The sequence below is a fragment of the Grampus griseus genome, assembly GCF_964374135.1.
Source record: "Grampus griseus genome assembly, chromosome: 9".
In the NCBI taxonomy this organism is placed as follows: domain Eukaryota; kingdom Metazoa; phylum Chordata; class Mammalia; order Artiodactyla; family Delphinidae; genus Grampus; species Grampus griseus.
Window position 1 is genome coordinate 90,216,366 of NC_139003.1, and position 23,500 is coordinate 90,239,865.

Below are 23,500 nucleotides of genomic sequence, written 5' to 3' on the forward strand. Positions count from 1 at the left end.
CATTCACATGTATACATGTACTTTAAGTCTTCCTCTATTCTGTTTTGAGTCAAATAATGTGAAGCCCCTTATTCAACCAATCACAGTATGCAAATCTCCTAAGAAAAACACAGAATAATTAGCATTACCAGCATTATTCAAAAGTGTCAATCAAATGGGACAAAGTGCAGCATCAATGGCTATTCAGACAAGCCCATGAGAATTTGTTGAAAACACTGGTATGAATCTTTTTAAAAAAGGTCTTGATTTTTTTCTCTTTTGACCATAATCAAGGTAAAAGGTTTTCGTTTTTTTTAATTCAGAAGAATGCCTATATCATTTTTTTTGATTCAATTTCTTCTGAATCCATTTAACATGGTTGGGTTAGATGTATGTGACTGCTGGATGCAGAAAGAAGCATGGCGACACCTATCCCAGGTTCTGCTCTATGCTGCAAAAATAGCACCTCATTGCCTTTTTTCTCCACCCAAAGGATAGGGAGAAAAATGAAATGCTTAAAATCAAGTGTGAAGAGAAATGTGAAAAATATGTGGATGTGTGTTGAAGAAATAAAATGAGAAGTGGAAATACATTCTCTGGAATATAAATCAAATTGCCAGTAGCCTTTCCCCAATAGCCCCTTGTGTCTCATTGGTTATCGGGGTTTTGAGTTGTATCATCATTAGATACAACTGAAACATAAGGATGGGCAGGGCTCCCCTACCATACACATACCATAACCATCATCGGGATGAAGATGAAAACAATGATAACGAGAGCTAGCATTTTGGAACTTATTCTACACTAGGCACTGTGATGAGGGCAAAATCTCATTCAGCCTTCACAAAAATCCTGTGAGGTAGGCATGAGGAATAAACCCATGCTCAGAACGGGTAAAGACCGTGCCTGAGAGTTGGAGCTTCACCCAAGACTGCGGACTCCAAAGAACATGGTACCAGCCATTATGTGCTACTGCTATAATGCACTGATGTCCAGGCATCAACTCTGCAGAAGTCTTTACAGAGAATAAAATGTTGTAGCGACTTTCTACCTTTGAAATATTTTAAAAGTCCATCAGTACATACTCTCTGGGAACACAGTTCTGTCGATTCACACATGGTCTCTGATATGTACATTTTCTTTGAAACTGAACCAAAAATCAACTGGTGTAAGTCTATGGAGCATTTGATTGAAGTTACAGAGTCCTTGTTCTTAATATGCTTAATGATTTACAGCCCTTTAATAAATAGTATCTACATTTACATTTTTCATCTAATTGAATGCAACTGATAAGGGCAAACGGCAATAAGATCCTCAAGTATTAGCACAGACACTGTCTTAATAGACATGGTAACTGTCAAAATTGAACTGCCGGCTGGCAGTCTGCAGCTATGCAACTACGAACAAAGTAGAAATGTGTCTTGACAGCTGATAAAGGAACATCCAAGTTGACTTTGAATTTTTGCCCCTATGTCTAAAGAAAAAAGTTTCAAATACGTCACTATCCCATTTATTGAAGACTGGGCAGACACAGTATGTTAAGAGGTGCACGTGTATGCATGCTCACACACGTATACATACACACACACAAACGCACCAGAAGTTGATATAAAACAAAAATTATGTAAGTGAAAATAGCTTCTATTGATTTCCCATCCATATAAAAAGGGATCTGAAGCCCAGAATGACTATAAGAGGCTCCAAGTGTTCCCAGGACATTCCAAAATCATCTTAACTAGAGATACATATACAAACCCAAGTCATGGCCACCACTGTGCATCTCACACACACACACATACATAATGAAGCCTGTGAGGCTTTTTCTTCTTGAATCTGAGTTTCAATGGGTGGGTAATATAGTAGGATTGGGTAGGAAAGTGACAGAGGATTGTCCCTTTATTTAAAATTTTACAGGGCTTCCCTGGTGGCTCAGTGGTTGGGGGTCTGCCTGCCGATGCAGGGGACACGGGTTCGTGCCCCGGTCCGGGAAGATCCCACATGCCGTGGAGCAGCTGGGCCCATGAGCCATGGCCGCTGAGCCTGCGCGTCCGGAGCCTGTGCTCCGCAACAGGAGAGGCCACAACAGTGAGAGGCCCGTGTACCGCAAAACAACAACAACAACAACAAAAACCTTTTACAGTAAAATTATATTCATGTATTACTTGAATAAGCCATAGAGCAACACATTAAACAAACAGACAAATATAAAGAATCCGAAAACAGAAAAGAAGCCAGGGCCATGAAATTGATTTTGTTTCCTAGAAGTTAGTCTTAACAACAATCTTCTCCATCACATTGCTTGTTGTCTCATGTTTAACCTGTGCTGTGTGGGAGTAGGTCTCTGAGGAAAACGTCCTTGAGTACTTAGAATAACAGAACACAGAAGACAACAGACTCACAGACTTAGAAAACAAAGTTAAGGTTACCAAAGGGGAAAGGTGGGGAGAGGGATAAACTGGGAGACTGGGATTGATGTATACCCACTACTATATTTAAAATAGATAACCAACAAGGGCCTACTGTATAGCACAGGGAACTCTGCTCAATATTCTGGGATAACCTAAATGGGAAAAGAATCCAAAAAAGAATGAATATATGTATAACTGAATCACTCTGCTGTACACCTGAAACTAACACAACATTGTTAAACAACTATACTCCAATGTAAAATGAAAACTAAAAAGAATTTTAAAAACATGGAAGAAAAAGAGTGAGATAAATGGCTATTTTTGAAGAACCCATTATGTATAAAAGTGTCCCGTTAAAGTAGTTAGAAATGTTTAGAAAGGGGAAACAAGGACCTTGGCCAAAGTTTGGAGGCAGTTGACCAAAAAAACACAATCCACTAAAAAAAACACCCCAACTGTTGGGCCCAGTGAAAGCAAATCTGCTCTAAATCTTTTGTGAAAGGAGAGAAGAGACATAATGATTGAGGGAAGGAGGGGAGAAAGCAAGAAGAGGAGGTGGGGTCTTAACAAAAGTGTGGGTGAGAAGCATGACACCAGGACACCGCCTCTAGTCCCCTTTGTTTTCCAGTGTGCGCCACAGGAAAAGAAATTAAGAAATAGACCTTAAAAATCCAGACTGTCAAAGGCAGAGACGGTGTCACGCTAAGAAGATTCATAAAACAAGCACAGATGAAAGTCCAGTCTAGGTTCCTGAAATACGCAACTCAGAGAGAAGGAGCTCATTCACGCAAAGAGTTAAAAAATCAGCCAGGATGGTATGTTTCCACGCCAAGTACTGGCATTCACACCTCAAAACCTAGCTGGAGGAGCGAAAAGCAAGAGCAGCAGAAGACAGTACTGTCGCCCTGGAGTTCATCCTTACAGGACAGACATGGAAACCGGAAGCACACGGAAGTTGGATTAACAGTACTTGCTCCTGGAGGTAATATGTTAACTAAAGTCACTAGGGTTTAATGGATATTCATTCTCTCACGTCAAAGGTGACGAGAAGTGGTTGTGGCCTTGTCCTATTTCTCCTTCACTGGCACACAAGAATGGCCCACCCATGATGGTTGTTCATCTTGAACTTCCTTGCCAGCTGCAGCTGTTACTTTAGGTATAATAACACCGAAGACAAAATGTTTTTCTAAAGGGTTTGCCCTCTGTGCTAGAAGAGGACCAAAAAAATATGCCACAACTTGATTTTGTGGGTGGAATCCAATTCTAGCTAGATCTGCAAGGTGGGGAGTACACGGGGGCCATGAAGGGTGCTGGAAAGATGCCCCAAGTGCGGAACAGAGTGGTCATTTTTGAGACAACCTGTTCCCCTTGGGATGTGGGCCTCTGTGGCCCTGAACAGGGGGTGTAGTGAGAGCCTCTCCTCAGTGTTGAAAGGCTGAGCTCTCTGCGTTCTAGCTGGGTGACAGGGTAGGCCCTCTATCTCTCATTACTGGTCATTGACGTGAGGTGTGAGTGGGTAACAACACTGTCTCCTTCAAAGGATTGTTGTAAGGACCAAATGAGAAAAGCCAAGAAAATCATTCACCTAGTACAGATTAGCTCTGAATAAATGCTAGGGCTGTTATTATTAGCATTCTAGCTGTAAATGTGGGCAGAATATCTACTTGAGTTTTTAGTATTTTGAAATTAAAATCTCTCGATAATAACAAACACCTCATCACACTAGCTGTGAATGGGTATTCCTCTTTTAAGTTTAGAACAGTATTTTCCTAGAACTCTGTACACAAGTGGATATGAAAATCAAAAAAAAAAGGAAAAAAAGGGCTTCCCTGGTGGCGCAGTGGTTGAGAGTGCGCCTGCTGATGCAGGGGACACGGGTTCGTGCCCCGGGCCGGGAAGATCCCACATGCCGCGGAGCAGTTGGGCCCGTGAGCCATGGCCGCTGAGCCTGCGCGTCCGGAGCCTGTGCTCCGCAACGGGAGAGGCCACAACAGTGAGAGGCCCGCGTACCGCAAAGAAAAAAAAAAAAAAGGAAAAAAATTTTTTTCCTTAAGCATTATGATTTTAGCACATGAATATTTTTATAAGGTATTTTAATATTACCTTTATTTAATAAGTTATTGACTATTACCTTTGGTTTCTTTCTGTTTTAAAAAACCACTCATGTTTGTATCTTTTCTAAATTAGAAGAAATGATATTAAAAATCATAATGCTTGGGTAAGGAAAGACACAAAAAAATACATTTTTGCCTAAAGCTTCTACAGGAAATTCAACATGCCCCCAAGAATGCATGAAGTGACTGAAGGTAACATGATTTTGTGAATCACAAAATGGACACACACCACGCAACCCTTCTTAAAACTGAAGCAAGTGTGGACTGTTTTCCCTCTTATGAGTAAATAGGAATATTCTTGCATCTTACAAGAACATTTTTCTTTATTTTAGAAACTTTTTTCTTTATTTTAGAAACTGTAATGTCCTTGTGTATTGTGATAATGTTCACATAACTAAAATATATACAGGCAGTCAAATATGGTACGATAATGGAATACACGCACTGAACAATTTCTTGCTCTATACCAGTTTAACGTTCTTTGCATCAGTTGTCTAACCCAAACTGCAGGGTTCTGCTGGAGTACAGTCCATTCTGGCATAAAAAATTGTGACTTTATCAGTGAGTTATTTCAGCTCTAAAGCGTTTCAAAAATTCCATCCTAACTCCGAGGGAAAGTTTAGACATGTAAATGATGTGAAAAATTAAATCACCCAAATCATGTAGGTTAAGAATCATATTTCCTTCTGCTTTTGTAATGGTTTTGGCAATTGTGTGATTAGAAGATGACGTGCTCAATTCTGGAATTCATTTGATATAAAGAGCCAAAGACAATTAAGAACCCAACTCCCCACCCAACTGGGCCGCACAGTTGACATCCCTACCCAAAACACAGCTCCACCAGCACTCCCGCCTCCAGCTGGAGCGGTGGGTGGCTTCACCTCTGACTGGGAGCCAGAACGGGCGTGGTGTGTGCCTCACCTGGGCCTGTCTCAAACATACCCTCTGAACCCACAAAGCCAGAGTCCCCGTCAGCACCAACTTGAATTTGGTATGCTGTTCCTGGCATTAGACCCTATAACCCAAAGAAGCTCCGAGAACCATTTACAGTTTCTCTCCTCCATTCTTCTTTGCCTATGGAAATTTTGCAAAAACAACACATTTGAATATTTTAAGGGAACAGAAGTGACTTAATGCTTCCAGAAAGGAAAATACACTTTATAAGTTAAAGACAAAATCTAGGGTGCTTCAGTTTACCATTTTCGATGATTATAAGTTGGGTCATGTCAAATAAATCAGTGAAAATGAAGAACTAATGAAAACGTCCTCAAAGAAAAATCGACTGGATATCAGATTGCATTTTAATTGCATATATTCCCATTGAGTTAAATCTTTTTGATACAAAGGAAGCTTCTTGATCTCAACCTTGCCTTGTGAAATTATTGAGTTTCTCTAATGATATTTCTAAAAAGAACTGTTATATATTAAATAGCTGGATCGAACTATGGAAAGGATTGTTTTTTTAAGGTTCACAAGATGAATCTTTCGGTAAACTTAAATACCTTAAAATTTATCCAAGTTATAGATTCAACCTTTCCCAAGTATTGGTTTTTCTAAACCCACAGTTTTTGTTTTTGTTTTTTTTAATATTTATTTGCATGATAAAGGCCTAAACAGAAAGTTGGACTATATTCAACATTTTGTCACAAACGTTCACTGGCCACCCAGCTCATTACGTGCAGAGCACACTTCATTAGGGAGGGGGCACTGGGTTCTCATACACTGCTGAAAACTAAAGCTACGCCATCTTCTAGTAGATGTGGCGAGGATGTAGTAGAGCGCCTGACTTGGGAATCCATTAAACACTGGAATATAATTATTCATTATTACTCTTGTTTACGAGTCGTGGGTAAAGAACAGTTTTAGGTACCACAACCTGAAAATAACATACGCAATGGAACTTACTATGTCCCTTGTATTTAATAACACGAACCAAAGAGATTCCTAGTTACGTATAAAATATATAGGTTGATGGTTGGCTCTGATTTTTTCAGATACATCTGATCCATTTATTTGGGTCAAGTTATTTTCCAAGATGATCCACAGTACATCCTGAAAATGTTCTCAATCTCCTCAAATGCAGCCCCCAAATTAAAAACCGGGTAACAAAGTCATTTCTTACTGCCAGCTACACCATATTCAACAGAAACGTTCACATGCTCTGGTCCCTCAGCTTATTTTTAAAGACACCCAGAGAAGACAGTGCAATTTCTAAGGTTATGCGGTTTGGCCCCTTTTATTATGGAGAATTCTAACCTTCCTTGCTTTTAATACCCACTCATGCAGTTACTGAACTAACTCTCACTGAGCACCTATGACATGCCAGGCAATGTTTCCTTGGATGTGCTAGTGTCTTTTCTCCTCTAGGCTTTCTTAAATCTGTATCTAATCTCTCTTCCTATTCTAAGTCTTTCTTTGTACAGCCCACCAGCGTGGGTACCTACGTTTTAGCTTCCGAAACTACATCTCTGATCCTGTCACTTCTCTGTTTCAAATGTGGATGGCTTACCTCTGCTCGCAGGTGGACCGCTGGGTATAACCCAAACATCCTGTGGATTTTTAAACCCCATGCTTTGGCTTATTCCCTCTCCTAAGAATTTATACACCCCACCCCCCTGACTCATCTGCCAAAATTCTATCCGTCCTTCAAGTTCAATATTACTTTCTTTGGGAAGCTTTTCCTGATCCTGTTTGGCAAAATAAATGGCTCACTCCTCTAAGCTCAGGTAACATTTTGTTCAAATTCCATCTCTTTTCACTCTTTTTTTATGTGTTGTCTTACCTGCCAGACTGTAAGCACATCAAAGGCAGAGTCTGCCTTACTGTGCTAACACACAGTGCCTTAAAAAGGCTGATGGTTTTTATGGGCCAGGTAGACATGAGCTGTTGATTGACTGAAACTTCTATATATTTGGAGATTTTTGTTTTGTTTGTTTGTTCGGTTTGGTTTGGTTCAGGCCAAATAAAGTTGTGAACTTTAAACTTGAGTTTTACTCACTGGCCTTTTTTCTTGACCTAAGTGGTAGCTGTGCAGTGGACTCTGGTATAATGATACAGTGAGAGTCTGACCACAGAGAGGATTCATCACCAGCGCCTCAGTGCCCTCCTGTGCTCTGTCCTGTTCAACCACAGTCGGCTGCTAATTAGGTCAAGAGCCAGGTTCAGTTCCTGACTTTCCAGTTAGTTTCTCCCTATTCCTGTGCCCCAACTAGTCACCTGACAAAAGTGTCCTGATGACTGGTCCCAAGGTGAGAAAGCAGATAATAACCCACAGATAAAGCAGTGTCCATCCATCAGCAATACTGGGACCATAAGTCAAATCCAGTATCTGCGTGTTTTCAATTCATTTCTATAGATGCATTCACAGGTCTACTTCCTAGAACCCCAGACCCTGAAGTTATTTAAAGGGACAAAGAAATTGAACAAAAGGAGCCAAACATCTACTGTTTCTTACACCGATATTGAGAGTTTTGACCAAACAAAGACACAGACCAAAGGAAGTGACTCCTGAAGATTTCGAGTACCTATTTCCATGCTCAAACTGAGGATAACGGTAAGGAAAAGGGTAAGCCTGGCACAATACAGCTAACTGGACTCTCCCGGCTTCTACTTCATGGTTTAGATAATCATTTTGTAATTGTATACAAAATGTACACAATGTAATTGTATATTTGGAAGCTTGGGTTTCATTCACCTCTCTTAAAATCTGTAAGAAAATTTAAAAATGTAAACTCCAAGCCATCTCTTTTCCTCTCTTCAGAAGTGAGTGAAAATCCCTAGAGGCTGATGCTTCTATAGCCAAGGATATCACACCTCTTTTCTCTCAATGGTTCATCTCTTACTTACTCTCTTTCGTGTTGCTTCAAATTAAAATATAAAAGGTTAAAAATATATATATATAAGATATATTAAAAATACTAAAATTGGGAAGGATTGTGGAGAACTTTTATCTTTCTTGTCTCCCAGAGAGTCCCTACACTCTACACAAAGAAGGAAAACAGAGAAGAGGACAGAATTCATTCCTAGATTGAAAAAAGAAATATTCTTAAGGAAGGGAAACCCAGGGAAAAATTATTCTCAAGCAGTTTAAAGTCTCATCATGGTAAAATATTATCATTTTATGTAAGCAATGTTCACTTACTGATGCACTATGAAATGAAACAATATAGAAAAGAAGGTTAGATTTAGCTTTAAAAAAAAAAATTGAAACACCATTTCTCTTTTTATCTGAGTCCCACCAGAATTCAACACTGGGGGCTTAGGAACCTTCGGAGACTCTCTTTTTGCTTGTCTCTATAATCAGAAGTAATTCACAATTCAATTTAGTAACATCAAACAGTAAAACCTCAACTATATTAACTGACATTTCTTTTAGTTAGTCTGAATTCGTTAAAATCAGCGGGTGATGTTTTTTTCCAGGGGCATGCACGTCCTCTTCCAATATGACAAGTCAACGGAAAACACAAACCGCCCTGCTGCAGCTCAAGTAATCGGCTACTGCCTCTAGGCTGAGCCCCAGCGACATGGCCGCTGCACAGGGAAAGAGGCGACGCTTTCTCTGGAACGCTTCCATGAAAAGGTCTAAGGGGAACCCAGCAGTAAGTTATTGTAAGACCACCACGGATTTTAATGGATATCTAATCATCTGCAGAAAGAAGCACACTTATAAAAGAGAGGTTCCATCCTTCCACGATCTAAACATTTTGAATGTTTACAACTTTGTTCTTTCAAGGGTAAAAACACCTATAAAACATTATGAAGATGATTGAAAATGGTTACAGTTCTTATTTAATCATTCCCAAATCTACCTGATCTACATTTTAAAATTTACCAAGACTCTGAATATAAGATTTGTACGAAAAGAGAAGATACGACCAGGCCTAAGCTCCCAAGATTTGAACAACTTAGGGCAAAGCCCTTATTTCTTTTGGTCGACTTTTTCTTCATTCCAATTTGTACTTGTTTAGTCTGTCAAAGCCCAAGAAAATCCCTGGCCAGGGGTGCTCTATATGAGAACAGTGCCATGTGAGGCAGGGCGGCCTCCACTGCTCCCTAAAAAGCTGACAAATCTACCAATAGCCAAGAGTCTAAGACTGGGGGATCTTTGGGTGGAAGAAATACTACACTTCATTCCGGCACCATTCTCCCAACCAGTCCTCCTCATCCAGAGAGCTGTGAGCAATACAGGAGAACAAGAGTAATTCACTGTGATTGTCGGCTCTGCCCCAGGAGGAGACTTAAGCAGTCTGGCGAAGACAGAAATGGAATAACACAGCTGAGCAGAGCATGCGGGCTGCCTGAACACTTGGTCAGAGGGGATCCCACTGGGGAGGTTTTCAGTCCCAGGGCAGCTGGAGTACGGCTAAGCTGAAATTCCAGGTGGACAGTGTAGTGTGATGCCAGCAACGTGTGCACTGTGTCTAGCAGGAGTACAGGTAAATCAGATTAGAACAGGAAGCTCGGTTGGTCTGATTTCTGACTGGCTGTTTTTATCACAGGACTAACATTTCTGAACCCTTCATAGACGGCATGACCATCATGAGGGTCTGTGGCAAAGGTACAGTTTGGGTCCTGTCTGGTCTAGCCACGGACATAGCACTAAAAGCCAAGATTAGGATTTGGACCTGGGATAAGTCTTGAGAAAAGGTGAATTCAATGGGTGGCTTTCTCCTTGTAAAAAGGACTAGACATGAATTTTAAAGTCAAGATCTTGCAGGATCTCATCTTCCTTTTGGTGCTTCAAAGCTTATTTTAAACATTTTCTCTTTTAACCCATGCTGCACTTCCCCACGGTTAACATGGCAAATTTCACACATGTAGAAAGTCATGCAGTTGAATGATTTTACCTTTGCCTGCACCTACATCAGGTGGGAGAATACCAGCTTTCATGAAGGGAAACAGAAATAGGACACTATATAGTTAGCATGTAAAGCTACATAAAAACACTTCTTAAAATGCTAAAGCATGCAAGAAGAATGGAGTGTACCACATCAGGTACAGGGGACAAAGGTACGTTTTTGTTCCCAAACTTACCAGTAATCAAATCCCCACATTACTTAAAGTGCTTTATTCATACTTGCCTATTATGTAAGAAGGCTTAGGAGATTTCAAACCAATTTTGGGGTAAAAATGTCAATTTCTTATGCTATGGAAGATAATCAGATAAATGAGCCTTAAGCAATTCTACAATTTAGAGACATGCAAAATCTTTTACAATGCTTTTGACCATTTTCATCGAATCTCAAGTTTTTCAAAATCATTTTTAAAAGCAGTAAAGGAAGTGTTCATTCTTTTTCTAAATACATTTAATGGGGCTCTTTTGCTTTCTGTACCAGATGGCATAGCAAACTATGAAGTCCCATGCTCAAACACAAAGTAAATGCTTTATTTAATAACTGTTTTGATATCCTTGCTAGAAAACCTAAATTAGTATGTAGACTAGCAAATTATTTTCTGGTGAATCAAGATCAGAACCACAGTTACATATATTTATTTGTGTATACGTATGCATGTCTGTGTGTGCGTGTGTGTATTACACAGATGTGTATGTGTGTATATATGTAAAGTTGTAGATAGGAAAAAACATTGCCGTGAACTCTGAATTTAAGTGTGGCAAAATACTGTAATTTCCCACTCTCACCTCAATATTTTACTGTAAGTTTAAAAATTTCATAGGGACTTAAAAAACAAACATCAAATCATTATTCCAGTATGAATTAAATAGCTGCTTATATATATGTATCAGAATGAGAGGTTACAAATAAGCGTTTCTATTAATTGGGTAACATGGATACTTCCATGGTAAGAAGGAAAGAAAAAGCATAAACTTAAAGATTTTTGTCTCACGATACGTCTAGTTATATGGATTTTATACATACCCATCTTACCTTCATCCACAGTTGTTATTGCTTCCTCTGTTATTTGATTTCCTGATCCTGCTGCTGTTTGTGCATAGAAATAAAATTTATACCGAGTGCTGAAATTTAAATTTTTTAAAGTCCAGCGGGTCTTGTTGGCAGGAATTTTCAAATCCACCAGAGGGCCTAATTCATGGGTGCTGTTAACTGTCAATAAGAATATAAACAAAATAAAGTAATAAAATAAATGAACAAACCAAACGAAAACAAACACACTGACACAGAGAACAGAACAATGGTCACCAGAAGGGAAGGGGAATGGGAGGAGGTTGAAATGGGTAAAGGGGTCAACTGGATGGAAACTAAACATTTAGTGGTAGGCACGCCGTAGTGTATATGGAAGTCAAAATACAGTGTTGTACACGTGAAACTTACATAATTTTATAAACCAATGTTACCTCCATTAAAAAAAAAGGACAAAGTGCATTCCCCATTCATTGCTGTAGGAATACTACCGTAAATAAATGTGTCAACCAAAAATGTTAAACCTGGACTACACTGACTTTTGTAATCCTACTCACTCTTTGTCCGACATAATTGATAACCTTACATAGTCCTATAATTGGGGGATTGGGATTGACATACACACACTACTACATATAAAATAGATAACTAATAAGGGCCTACTGTATAGCACAGGGAACATTATTCAACACTCTGTAATGGCCTACATGGGAAAAGAATCTAAAAAGAGAGTGGATATATGTATACGTATAACTGATTCACTTTGCTGTACACCTGAAACTAACACAGCATTATAAATCAACTATACTCCAATAAAACTTTTTTAAAAAGATAATCTCAAGGTCCACACTGCGATTCTAATACAAATACATATATTAATATATGTATGTATATATGTAAATATATATACATAGATATTTAATTTTGTTTTTGCATACGTTTTAAATATAAAAAAATCAACTATGGGATAAACCATAAAAAAAAATCCTATAATATGGTGTAACAAGGGGAAATACATTTTCCATGGGCTTCTAAGCTGGGAAAATTTTCTGGTGGAATCGCAATAGCATTTCTCATGTCTTTGTTTTTGCAGGTGGAGTCATGGGTTGTTAGATAACCCTAAATCTCATCTTCAGAGGCCTTGTGCCAAAGAAACCCCTCTTCTTACCATTCGCTGGTTATACAATACATGACGCCTACATACATAATGACAGCACGCACCTAAACCCCGTGCTCAAGGTCTGTATTATTCTACACGTTATTTAATTTTCAAAAGCACATGTCATTTTTCTTTAAAAAGTATGATTTGAAGTTCCTTCTAGAATGACACTTGAAGGTATATGTATATATCCTACATCTGTAAAGAAATACCCCGTTTGTATTTTAAGATAACAGTTTCTTTCCTTCGTAAACCATATTTCCCTGTTACCTTCTCCCCGTAACTTACTTGGCTGATATTTTAAGGTGTACTCTGTCAAAACGCCATTCGGGTGGCTTGGTGGCTCCCATTCCAAAGTGAGAGAATCTAGCGTTGGATTAACAATCTTCAAAGAGGATGGAGCGCTGGGGACTTCAAATGAGACATACAGTCAACACAAAGGTTTCTGAATGTTTCAAACTGTATTAAAGTGAAATATTTCACCAGGTCCACACAACTCATCAAGATTTTTTTTTTGTTGGCTGCACCAGACGGCATGCGGGATATTAGATCCCTGACCCGGGTTCGAACCCGTGCCCCCTGCAGAAGTGTGGAGCCCTAACCACTGGACTGCCAGGGAATTCCCCAAGATTTTTGTCCTCTGTAACTCAGTTTTGTTCCTGACTCAGCTGAAAATACGTTAATAGAAACCTGTTGCGCTTTTCCTCACCATTTCCATTTAGATTCATTAAAACCATCCTCTCCAAATACATAAGGGCTTTGCCTTTATATGGACCCAAACCAATGGTTTTAAAAGAGATGGTACTTGTTTGTTTCGTGAATGGGGTCTTAATAAAAGTGAACTAGTGACTGAGTGGAACTATTCTAACCAGACTGTTGAGTAGAAGCAGCTATGTTCTTTCTGGGCTATTAAAGACTGTTTTCTCCAACAAATCAGGTGTCTCCAAACTGTCAGAACACCCTGGCTGCCGGGCTCTGGGCCTGAGCCAGCCCCCGCCCCAAGCGCAGAGAAGCTCTTATCCGGACAGCTGAGAGACGCCCGGCAGCTCGTAGTGATGGACAACAGCCCGGGTGCTGGCACACCCCTGGCTCTGGGGAAGGAGTGCAGGGTGTCAGGTTGTCCGTGGCAGAGGCTGGCAAATTACCAGCAGAAACATGCCTGGTCTTTTATCCACCTCCTCAGAGCATGATGGATGATGGCAGCCCTCCCTCACGATCGTGACCTTCTCTACCCAACCTACCATGTTCCCTAAACCCTCCTGTCCCTCTAGCCAGAAACCAGGCAGTCGAGCTGAATTTCCCCCTCTGCCTCATTTCCACCATCACCTGGGACACTAAATCCTGCTGTACCCACCCTGCTATGCCACTGCCCCCCTTCAGACCCTCGATGGCCTTTGCCTAGAACAGTCCTGGCCCATAGCTCTAAGCTTCCGCAAATCACCCCTTTGAGAATCTGATGACAGCCACAAACTCTCCCCAGAAAAATATACGCACCTTGTATATAATATTAGGGGGTTCATGGAGCTCCTTAAACCCATTCATCGACACCTGAAGAGACTACCATCCTCAGGTTAAGAGCTTCTGGCTTGAGGGTTAACATCCACAGCATTTAACACCATCCATCATTCTGGTCCTCCCTAGCTGACCTTCCTCCCTTTTCTCACCGTTCTCGGCTGCCTGACTTACTGTTCCCTGAAGGAGCCATGCTGTTTCTTACCTTTGGACAGACTACTCTTCTCCTGTCTGTTCTTTAATCCCCTGGTTCTCTTTTCTATGGCACCTTCCCCTGAGCCACGTAAAGGGCCAGTGCAGGGTCTCACTAGCGAAAGCCTCTAGTGGAAGGAGCCCTAAGCCTCCAAGGAGCAACGAGGCTGAGGACAAGGCATTGTAATGAGACGGGAGGTGGACACAGACGATTCTCAGAGGCTGTTGGGTAGCTGCCAACACCATGAGCCCTTCAACCAGGAGGCAGGACAGGGTTTGTCTGTGACCTGCTTTTAACCACACCTGGGTATATATCCGGAAAAAACAAAAACACTAATTCAAAAAGATACATGCGCCCCAACGTTCACAGCAGCATTATTTACAATAGCCCAAGCATGGAAGCAACCTAAGTGTTCATCAATAGATGAATGGATAAAGAAGATGTGGTACATATCTGCAGTGGAATACTACTCAGTCATAAAAAAGACTGTAACTTACATAATATTGTATAGCAACTATACTTTAATAAAAAAGAATTGTCCTCTAAAATAAAATTGTAACCAAAATGTTTATTTAAAAAAAAAAGACCCGGGCTTCCCTGGTGGCGCAGTGGTTGAGTCCGCCTGCCAATGCAGGGGACGTGGGTTTGTGCTCCGGTCCAGGAAGATCCCACATGCTGCGAAGCGGCTAGGCCCGTGAGCCATGGCTGCTGGGCCTGCACGTCCGGAGCCTGTGCTCTGCAACGGGAGAGGCCGCAGCAGTGAGAGGGCTGTGTACCACAAAAAAAAAAAAAAAAAAAAAAAAAAAGACCTAAGCAATCCACAGCAGCTATCTGGATCATTTTCAATACTGGCTTGAGGCAAAATTCAAGATAAGCAAAGGCCATGCTGGTGCCTTTCTTACTACATGGTCCTCTCTCCTCATCCACTAGGCTCCCAGGTGTCCGTGTCCTGACCCCTCCGGCCCCCGCTCCCACATCAGCTGTGTGTGGTTCTCCCTTCCTCCACCCCTTGCATGGCCCACACTTGCAATGACGCTTCCATTCTCTTCCCAACACATTCTGTCAAGACGGCCAACCTTCTAACTCAGTTCCATGCTAGCATGAACTGCAAAGGTGCACTGAGAAAGAAGTAAACTACAACCTAGAGGATTCTCTTCCTTTCTAGATGTTTTTCTTAGGTGATCACATCTAGTTCTCATGCTTTCTGGCTAAGGTAACTGAGGTTTAGAGAAATTGTATGACTCGCTTCAGGTCAGAAAGCTAATGACCCAAGTCAGCATCAAATTAGCAAGATTCTACAACCTAAGTGTCCATCAACAGATAAATGGATAAAAAAGCTGTGGTATATCTATCTATCTATCTATCTATCTATCTATCTATCTATATATACATACATACACACACACACACAATGGAATACTACTCAGCCATAAAAAAGAATGGAATTTTGCCATTTGTAGCAACATGGATGGACTTGGAGGGTATTATACTAAGTAAAATAAGCCAGACAGCGAAAGATAAATACTGTATGATAGTGCTTATATGTGGGATCTAAAAAATACAATAAAGTAGTGATTACAACATAAAAGAAGCAGATTCACAAATGCAGAGAATGAACTAGTGGTTACCAGTGGGAGGGACTGGGAGGTACAGACTATTGGAGGTAAGACAGGTGCAAGGGGGAATCGGGAAGATGGCGGAAGAGTAAGACACGGAGATCACCTTCCTCCCCACAGATACACCAGAAATATATCTACACATGGAACAACTCCTACAGAACACCTACTGAATACCGGCAGAAGACCTCAGACCTCAGAAAAGGCAAGAAACTCCCCCACGTACCCAGGTAGAGCAAAAGAAAAAAGAATAAACAGAGACAAAAGGATAGGGACAGGACCTGCACCAGTGGGAAGGAGCCGTGAAGGAGGAAAGGTTTCCACACAGCAGGAAGCCCCTTCGCGGGCGGAGACTGCGGGTGGCGGAGTGGGGAAGCTTTGGAGCCACGGAGGAGAGCACAGCAACATGGGTGCGGAGGGCAAAGCGGAGAGATTCCCGCACAGAGGATCGGTGCCAACCGGCACTCACCAGCATGAGAGGCTTGTCTGCTCGGGCGGGTGGGGCTGGGAGCTGAGGCTCGGGCTTCGGTCGGAGCACAGGGAGAGGACTGGGGCTGGCGTCGGGAACACAGCCTGCAGGGGATTAGTGCGCCGCGGCTAGCCGGAAGGGACTGCGGGGAAAAGTCTGGCCCTGCCGAAAAGGCAAGAGACTTTTTCTTCCCTCTTTGTTTCCTGGTGCACGAGGAGTGGGGATTAAGAGCGCTGCGTAAAGGAGCTCCAGAGACGGGCGCAAGCTGGGGCTAAAAGCGCGGACCCCAGAGACGGGCATGAGACGCTAAAGCTGCTGCTGCCGCCACCAAGAAGCCTGTGTGCGAGCACAGGTCACTATCCACACCTGCCCTTCCGGGGAGCCTGTGCAGCCAGCCACTGTCAGGGTCCCGGGATCCAGGGACAACTTCCCCGGGAGAACACACGGCGCGCTTCAGGCTGGTGCAACATCACGCCGGCCTCTGCCACTGCAGGCTCGCCCTGCACTCCGTGCCCCTCCCTCCCCCCACCTGAGTGAGCCAGAGCCCCCGAATCAGCAGCTCCTTTAACCCCGTCCTGTCTGAGTGAAGAACAGACGCCCTCTGGCGACCTACACGCAGAGGCAGGGCCAAATCCAAAGCTGAGCCCCGGGAGCTGTGTGAACAAAGAAGAGAAAGGGAAATCTCTCCCAGCAGCCTCAGGAGCAGCGGATTAAAGCTCCACAATCAACTTGATGTACCTGCATCTGTGGAATACATGAATAGACAACCAATCATCCCAAATTGAGGAGGTGGACTTTGAGAGCAAGATTTATTATTTTTTCCCCTTTTCCTCTTTTTGTGTGTATGTGTATGCTTCTTCGTGAGATTTTGTCTGTATAGCTTTGCTTTCAACATTTGTCCTAGGGTTCTATCCGTCCGCTTCTTTTTTTCCTTAAAAAATGTTTTTTCTTAATAATAGTAATAATTATTATTATTTTTTGCGGTACGTGGGCTTCTCACTGTTGTGGTCTGTTCCGTTGCGGAGCACAGGCTCCGGATGTGCAGGCTCAGCGGCCATGGCTCACGGGCCCAGCTGCTCCGCGGCATGTGGGATCTTCCCGGACCGGGGCGCGAACCCGTGTCCCCTGCATCGGCAAGCGGACTCTCAACCACTGCGCCACCAGGGAAGCCCTATTTTTTATTTTAATAACTTTATTTTATTTTATCTTACTTTATTTTATCCTCTTTCCTCTTTCTTTTCTTTCTTTCTTCCTTCCTTCCCTCCTTCCTTCCTTCCTCCCTCTCTCTCTCTCCCTCTTTCTTTCTTTCTACTTTTTCTCCCTTTTATTCTGAGCCGTGTGGATGAAAGGCTCTTGGTGCGGCAGCCAGGAGTCAGTGCTGTGCCTCTGAGGTGGGAGAGCCAACTTCAGGACACTGGTCCACAAGAGACCTCCCAGCTCCACATAATATCAAACAGCGAAAATCTCCCAGAGATCTCCATCTCAACACCAGCACCCAGCTTCACTCAACGACCAGCAAGCTACAGTGCTGGACACCCTATGCCAAACAACTAGCAAGACAGGAACACAACCCCACCCATTAGCAGAGAGGCTGCCTAAAATCATAATAAGGCCACAGACACCCCAAAACACACCACCAGACGTGGACGTGCCCACCAGAAAGACAAGATCCAGCCTCATCCACCAGAACACAGGCACTAGTCCCCTCCACCAGGAAGCCTACACAACCCATTGAACCAACTTTAGCCACTGGGGACAGACACCAAAAACAACGGGAACTATGAACCTGCAGCCTGCAAAAAGGAGACCCCAAACACAGTAAGATAAGCAAAATGACAAGACAGAGAAACACACAGCAGATGAAGGAGCAAGATAAAAACCCCCAGACCTAACAAATGAAGAGGAAATAGGCAGTCTACCTGAAAAAGAATTCAGAATAATGATAGTAAAGATGATCCAAAATCTTGGAAATAGAACAGAGAAAATGCAAGAAACATTTAACAAGGAACTAGAAGAACTAAAGATGAAACAAGCAACGATGAACAACACAATAAATGAAATTAAAAATACTCTAGATGGGATCAATAGCAGAATAACTGAGGCAGAAGAACAGATAAGTGACCTGGAAAGTGACCTGGAAGATAAAATAGTGGAAATAACTACTGCAGAGCAGAATAAAGAAAAAAGAATGAAAAGAACTGAGGACAGTCTCAGAGACCCCTGGGACAACATTAAACGCACCAACATTCGAATTAGAGGGGTTCCAGAAGAAGAAGAGAAAAAGAAAGGGACTGAGAAAATATTTGAAGAGACTATAGTTGAAACCTTCCCTAATATGGGAAAGGAAACAGTTAATCAAGTCCAGGAAGCACAGCAAGTCCCATACAGGATAAATCCAAGGAGAAACACGCCAAGGCACATATTAATCAAACTGTCAAAAATTAAATACAAAGAAAACATATTAAAAGCAGCAAGGGAAAAACAACAAATAACACACAAGGGAATCCCCATAAGGGTAACAGCTGATCTTTCAGCAGAAACTCTGCAAGCCAGAAGGGACTGGCAGGACATATTTAAAGTGATGAAGGAGAAAAACCTACAACCAAGATTACTCTACCCAGCAAGGATCTCATTCAGATTTGATGGAGAAATTAAAACCTTTACAGACAAGCAAAAGCTGAGAGAGTTCAGCACCACCAAACCAGCTTTACAACAAATGCTAAAGGACCTTCTCTAGGCAAGAAACACAAGAGAAGGAAAAGACCTACAATAACAAACCCAAAACAATTAAGAAAATGGGAATAGGAACATACATATCAATAATTACCTTAAATGTAAATGGATTAAATGCTCCCACCAAAAGACACAGACTGGCTGAATGGATACAAAAACAAGACCCATCTATATGCTGCCTACAAGAGACCCACTTCAGACCTAGAGACACATACAGACTGAAAGTGAGGGGTTGGAAAAAGATATTCCATGAAAATGGAAACCAAAAGAAAGCTGGAGTAGCAATTCTCATATCAGACAAAATAGACTTTAAAATAAAGACTATTACAGGAGACAAAGAAGGACACTACGTAATGATCAAGGGATTGATCCAAGAAGATATAACAATTGTAAATATTTATGCACCCAACATAGGAGCACTTCAATACATAAGGCAAATACTAACAGCCATAAAAGGGGGAATCGACAGTAACACATTCATAGTAGGGGACTTTAGCCCCCCACTTTCACCAATGGACAGATCATCCAAAATGAAAATAAAGAAGGAAACACAAGCTTTAAATGATACATTAAACAAGATGGACTTAATGGATATTTATAGGACATTCCATCCAAAAACAACAGAATGCACTTTCTTCTCAAGTGCTCATGGAACATTCTCCAGGAGAGATCATATCTTGGTCACAAATCAAGCCTTGGTAAATTTAAGAAAACTGAAATTGTATCAAGTATCTTTTCTGACCACAGCACTATGAGACTAGATATCAATTACAGGAAAAGATCTGTAAAAAATACAAACACATGGAGGCTAAACAATACACTACTTAATAACCAGGAGATCACTGAAGAAATCAAGAGGAAATCAAAAAATACCTAGAAACAAATTACAATGGAGACATGATGACCCGAAACCTATGGGATGCAGCAAAAGCAGTTCTAGGAGGGAAGTTTATAGCAATACAATCCTACCTTACGAACAGGAAACATCTCGAATAAACAACCTAACCTTGCACCTAAAGCAGTTAGAGAACGAAGAACAGAAAAAACCCCAAAGTTAGCAGAAGGAAAGAAATCATAAAGATCAGATCAGAAATAAATGAAAAAGAAATGAATGAAATGATAGCAAAGATAAATAAAACTAAAAGCTGGTTGTTTGAGAAGATAAACAAAATTGATAAAGCATTAGCCAGACTCATCAAGAAAAAAAGGGAGAAGACTCAAATCAATAGAATTAGAAATGAAAAAGGAGAAGTAACAACTGACACTGCAGAAATACAAAGGATCATGAGAGATTACTACAAGCAACTCTATGCCAATAAAATGGACAACCTGGAAGAAATGGACAAATTCTTAGAAAAGCACAACCTGCCAAGACTGAATCAGGAAGAAACAGAAAATATGAACAGACCAATCACAAGCACTGAAATGAAACTGTGATTAAAAATCTTCCAACAAACAAAAGCCCAGGACCAGATGGCTTCACAGGCGAATTCTATCAAACATTTAGAGAACAGCTAACTTCTATCCTTCTCAAACTCCTCCAAAATATAGCAGAGGGAGGAACACTCCCAAACTCATTCTACGAGGCCACCATCACCCTGACACCAAAACCAGACAAGGATGTCACAAAGAAAGAAAACTACAGGCCAATATCACTGATGAACATAGATGCAAAAATCCTCAACAAAATACTAGCAAACAGAATCCAACAGCACATTAAAAGGATCATACACCATGATCATGGGGTTTATTCCAGGAATGCAAGGATTCTTCAATATATGCAAATCAATCAATGTGATTGATACACCATATTAACAAATTGAAGGAGAAAAACCATATGATCGTCTCAATAGATGCAGAGAAAGCTTTTGACAAAATTCAACACCCATTTATGATAAAAACCATGCAGAAAGTACGCATAGAGGGAACTTTCCTCAACATAATAAAGGCCATATATGACAAACCCAGAGCCAACATCGTCCTCAATGGTGAAAAACTGAAAGCATTTCCACTAAGATCAGGAACAAGACAAGGTTGCCCACTCTCACCACTCTTATTCAACATAGTTTTGGAAGTTTTAGCCACAGCAATCAAAGAAGAAAAGGAAATAAAAGGAATCCAAATCGGAAAAGAAGAAGTAAAGCTGTCACTGTTTGCAGATGACATGATACTATACATAGAGAATCCTAAAGATGCTACCAGAAAACTACTAGAGCTAATCAATGAATTTGGTAAAGTAGCAGGATACAAAATTAATGCACAGAAATCTCTGGCATTCCTATACACTAATGATGAAAAATCTGAAAATGAAATCAGGAAAACACTCCCATTTACCATTGCACCAAAAAGAATAAAATATCTAGGAATAAACCTACCTAAGGAGACAAAAGACCTGTATGAAGAAAATTATAAGACACTGATGAAAGAAATTAAAGATGATACAAATAGATGGAGAGATATACCATGTTCTTGGATTGGAAGAATCAACATTGTGAAAATGACTCTACTACCCAAAGCAATCTACAGATTCAATGCAATCCCTATCAAACTACCAATGGCATTTTTCACAGAACTAGAACAAAAAATTTCACAAGTTGTATGGAAACACAAAAGACCCTGAATAGCCAAAGCAATCTTGAGAACAAAAAACGGAGCTGGAGGAATCAGGCTCCCTGACTTCAGACTATACTACAAAGCTACAGTAATCAAGACAGTATGGTACTGGCACAAAAACAGAAAGATAGATGAATGGAACAGGATAGAAAGTCCAGAGATAAACCCACACACATATGGTCACCTTATCTTTGATAAAGGAGGCAGGAATGTAGAGTGGAGAAAGGACAGCCTCTTCAATAAGTGGTGCTGGGAAAACTGGACACATGTAAAAGTATGAAATTAGATCACTCCCTAACACCATACACAAAAATAAACTCAAAATGGATTAAAGACCTAAATGTAAGGTCAGAAATTATCAAACTCTTAGAGGAAAACATAGGCAGAACACTCTATGACATAAATCACAGCAAGATCCTTTTTGACCCACCTCCCAGAGAAATGGAAATAAAAACAAAATAAACAAATGGGACCTAATGAAACTAGAGGGGTGGGATAGGGAGGGCGGGAAAGAGGGAAACGCCAAGAGGGAAGAGATATGGGAACATATGTATATGTATAACTGATTCACTTTGTTATAAAGCAGAAACTGGCACACCACTGTAAAGTAATTATACTCCAATAAAGATGTTAAAAAAAAAAAAAAGACAGGCTCAAGGATGTATTTTACTACATGGGGAATATAAGCAATATTTTGTAATAACTGGAAATGGAAAGTAACATTTAAAAATTGTATAAAAATAGCGAATTCCCTGGTGGTTCAATGGTTAGGACTTGGAGTTTTCACTGTCAGGGCCCAGGTTCAATCCCTGGTCGGGGAACTAAGATTCTGCAAGCCATGCAGCTCAGCCAAAAAAAAAAAAGTTGTATAAAAATTTTAAAAGTTTAAAAAAAATTAGCAAGGTTTTTGACCGTGTGATTAACTGTGGAGAAAAATTTTAAGTGAAGTGAAAGGGGGTTTTAGGGAATCCTCTGAAGCCTTCCCCACACCCTCAGGCCCTAGATGAGCTGACACTCTGTCAGCTCTGTGTGTGCTGTGTTCATCTGTGGGAAAATCACATTTGGCTTCCAGAATATACTTTCTTTGGGGGCCCATCGGTCACGCAAAGTCTCTCAGGATGCACCACACGCTGCTAGGATCTCAGTGACACGCCCACCCTACCTCCTTCCGGGGTATTGAAGACCCTGTCGGGGCTGGCTGGGCCCTCCCCTTTCCCATTGACCACGCGGACATTCAGTGTGTAGTGGCTAAAGGGCTCCAGCCCAGGCAACATGCCATGAGTCTTGCTGCCCTGGAAAGTGAGGATCTTTTTCTCAATATGGCGTCTGTTTCTGGTTGATAAACTCTGTGCCTTCCAGTAGTAAATCTGAAACAGCAAGAGTAAAAGTCAGGGATGGACAACAGAGCCAACAGAATCCTCATGCTCACAAAATTAAAGTTTTATTATTATTTTTTTTCCCAGAAGGTTCCCTTGGTACACTTTAGACTAGTGGAACAACTGACAGATATCAATTCTGAGGCAAGTGAGTAGAAGGCATAGGTAATGAGGGAAATTAAGAAATTGTGATGAAGCTCGGTTATGCTATGTTGTTGGAGAAGTCTAAGTGAAATAAACCAAAGAAGTGAAACAGCATGAGACCCATACAGAAGGATTTAAGCGTCCTTTACTTGTGTAAAATATTCTAACGGCAAAAATTACTGCCCAATATTTATGTACTTTTCCAGAGTTAATACAACTTCATGTACAATATATCATTTAGTTTAATACTAAAAACCACAGTGAAGCTTTTATTATTACTATTCCTACAGTACAGAAGCGCCC

General features: G+C 41.1%; 1 protein-coding gene across 20 annotated transcripts in view; it reads right to left on the reverse strand.

The window, feature by feature from the left end:
* NRCAM (neuronal cell adhesion molecule) overlaps positions 1 to 23,500 on the reverse strand; it is a gene marked incomplete at both ends in the record, with an annotated part of 89,331 nt that overhangs the window by 12,615 nt on the left and 53,216 nt on the right. For 8 of the 20 annotated variants that reach the window (XM_082662289.1, XM_082662287.1, XM_082662301.1 and 5 more), the window contains 3 exons: positions 11,389 to 11,565; positions 12,830 to 12,952; positions 22,840 to 23,044. In XM_082662289.1, the coding sequence (XP_082518415.1) occupies positions 11,389 to 11,565; positions 12,830 to 12,952; positions 22,840 to 23,044 (505 nt within the window). Of the gene's footprint in view, positions 1 to 10,347; positions 10,384 to 11,379; positions 11,566 to 12,829; positions 12,953 to 22,839; positions 23,045 to 23,500 lie in introns of all 20 variants that reach the window. The other 12 variants (XM_082662291.1, XM_082662286.1, XM_082662288.1 and 9 more) reach the window with 5 other exon arrangements.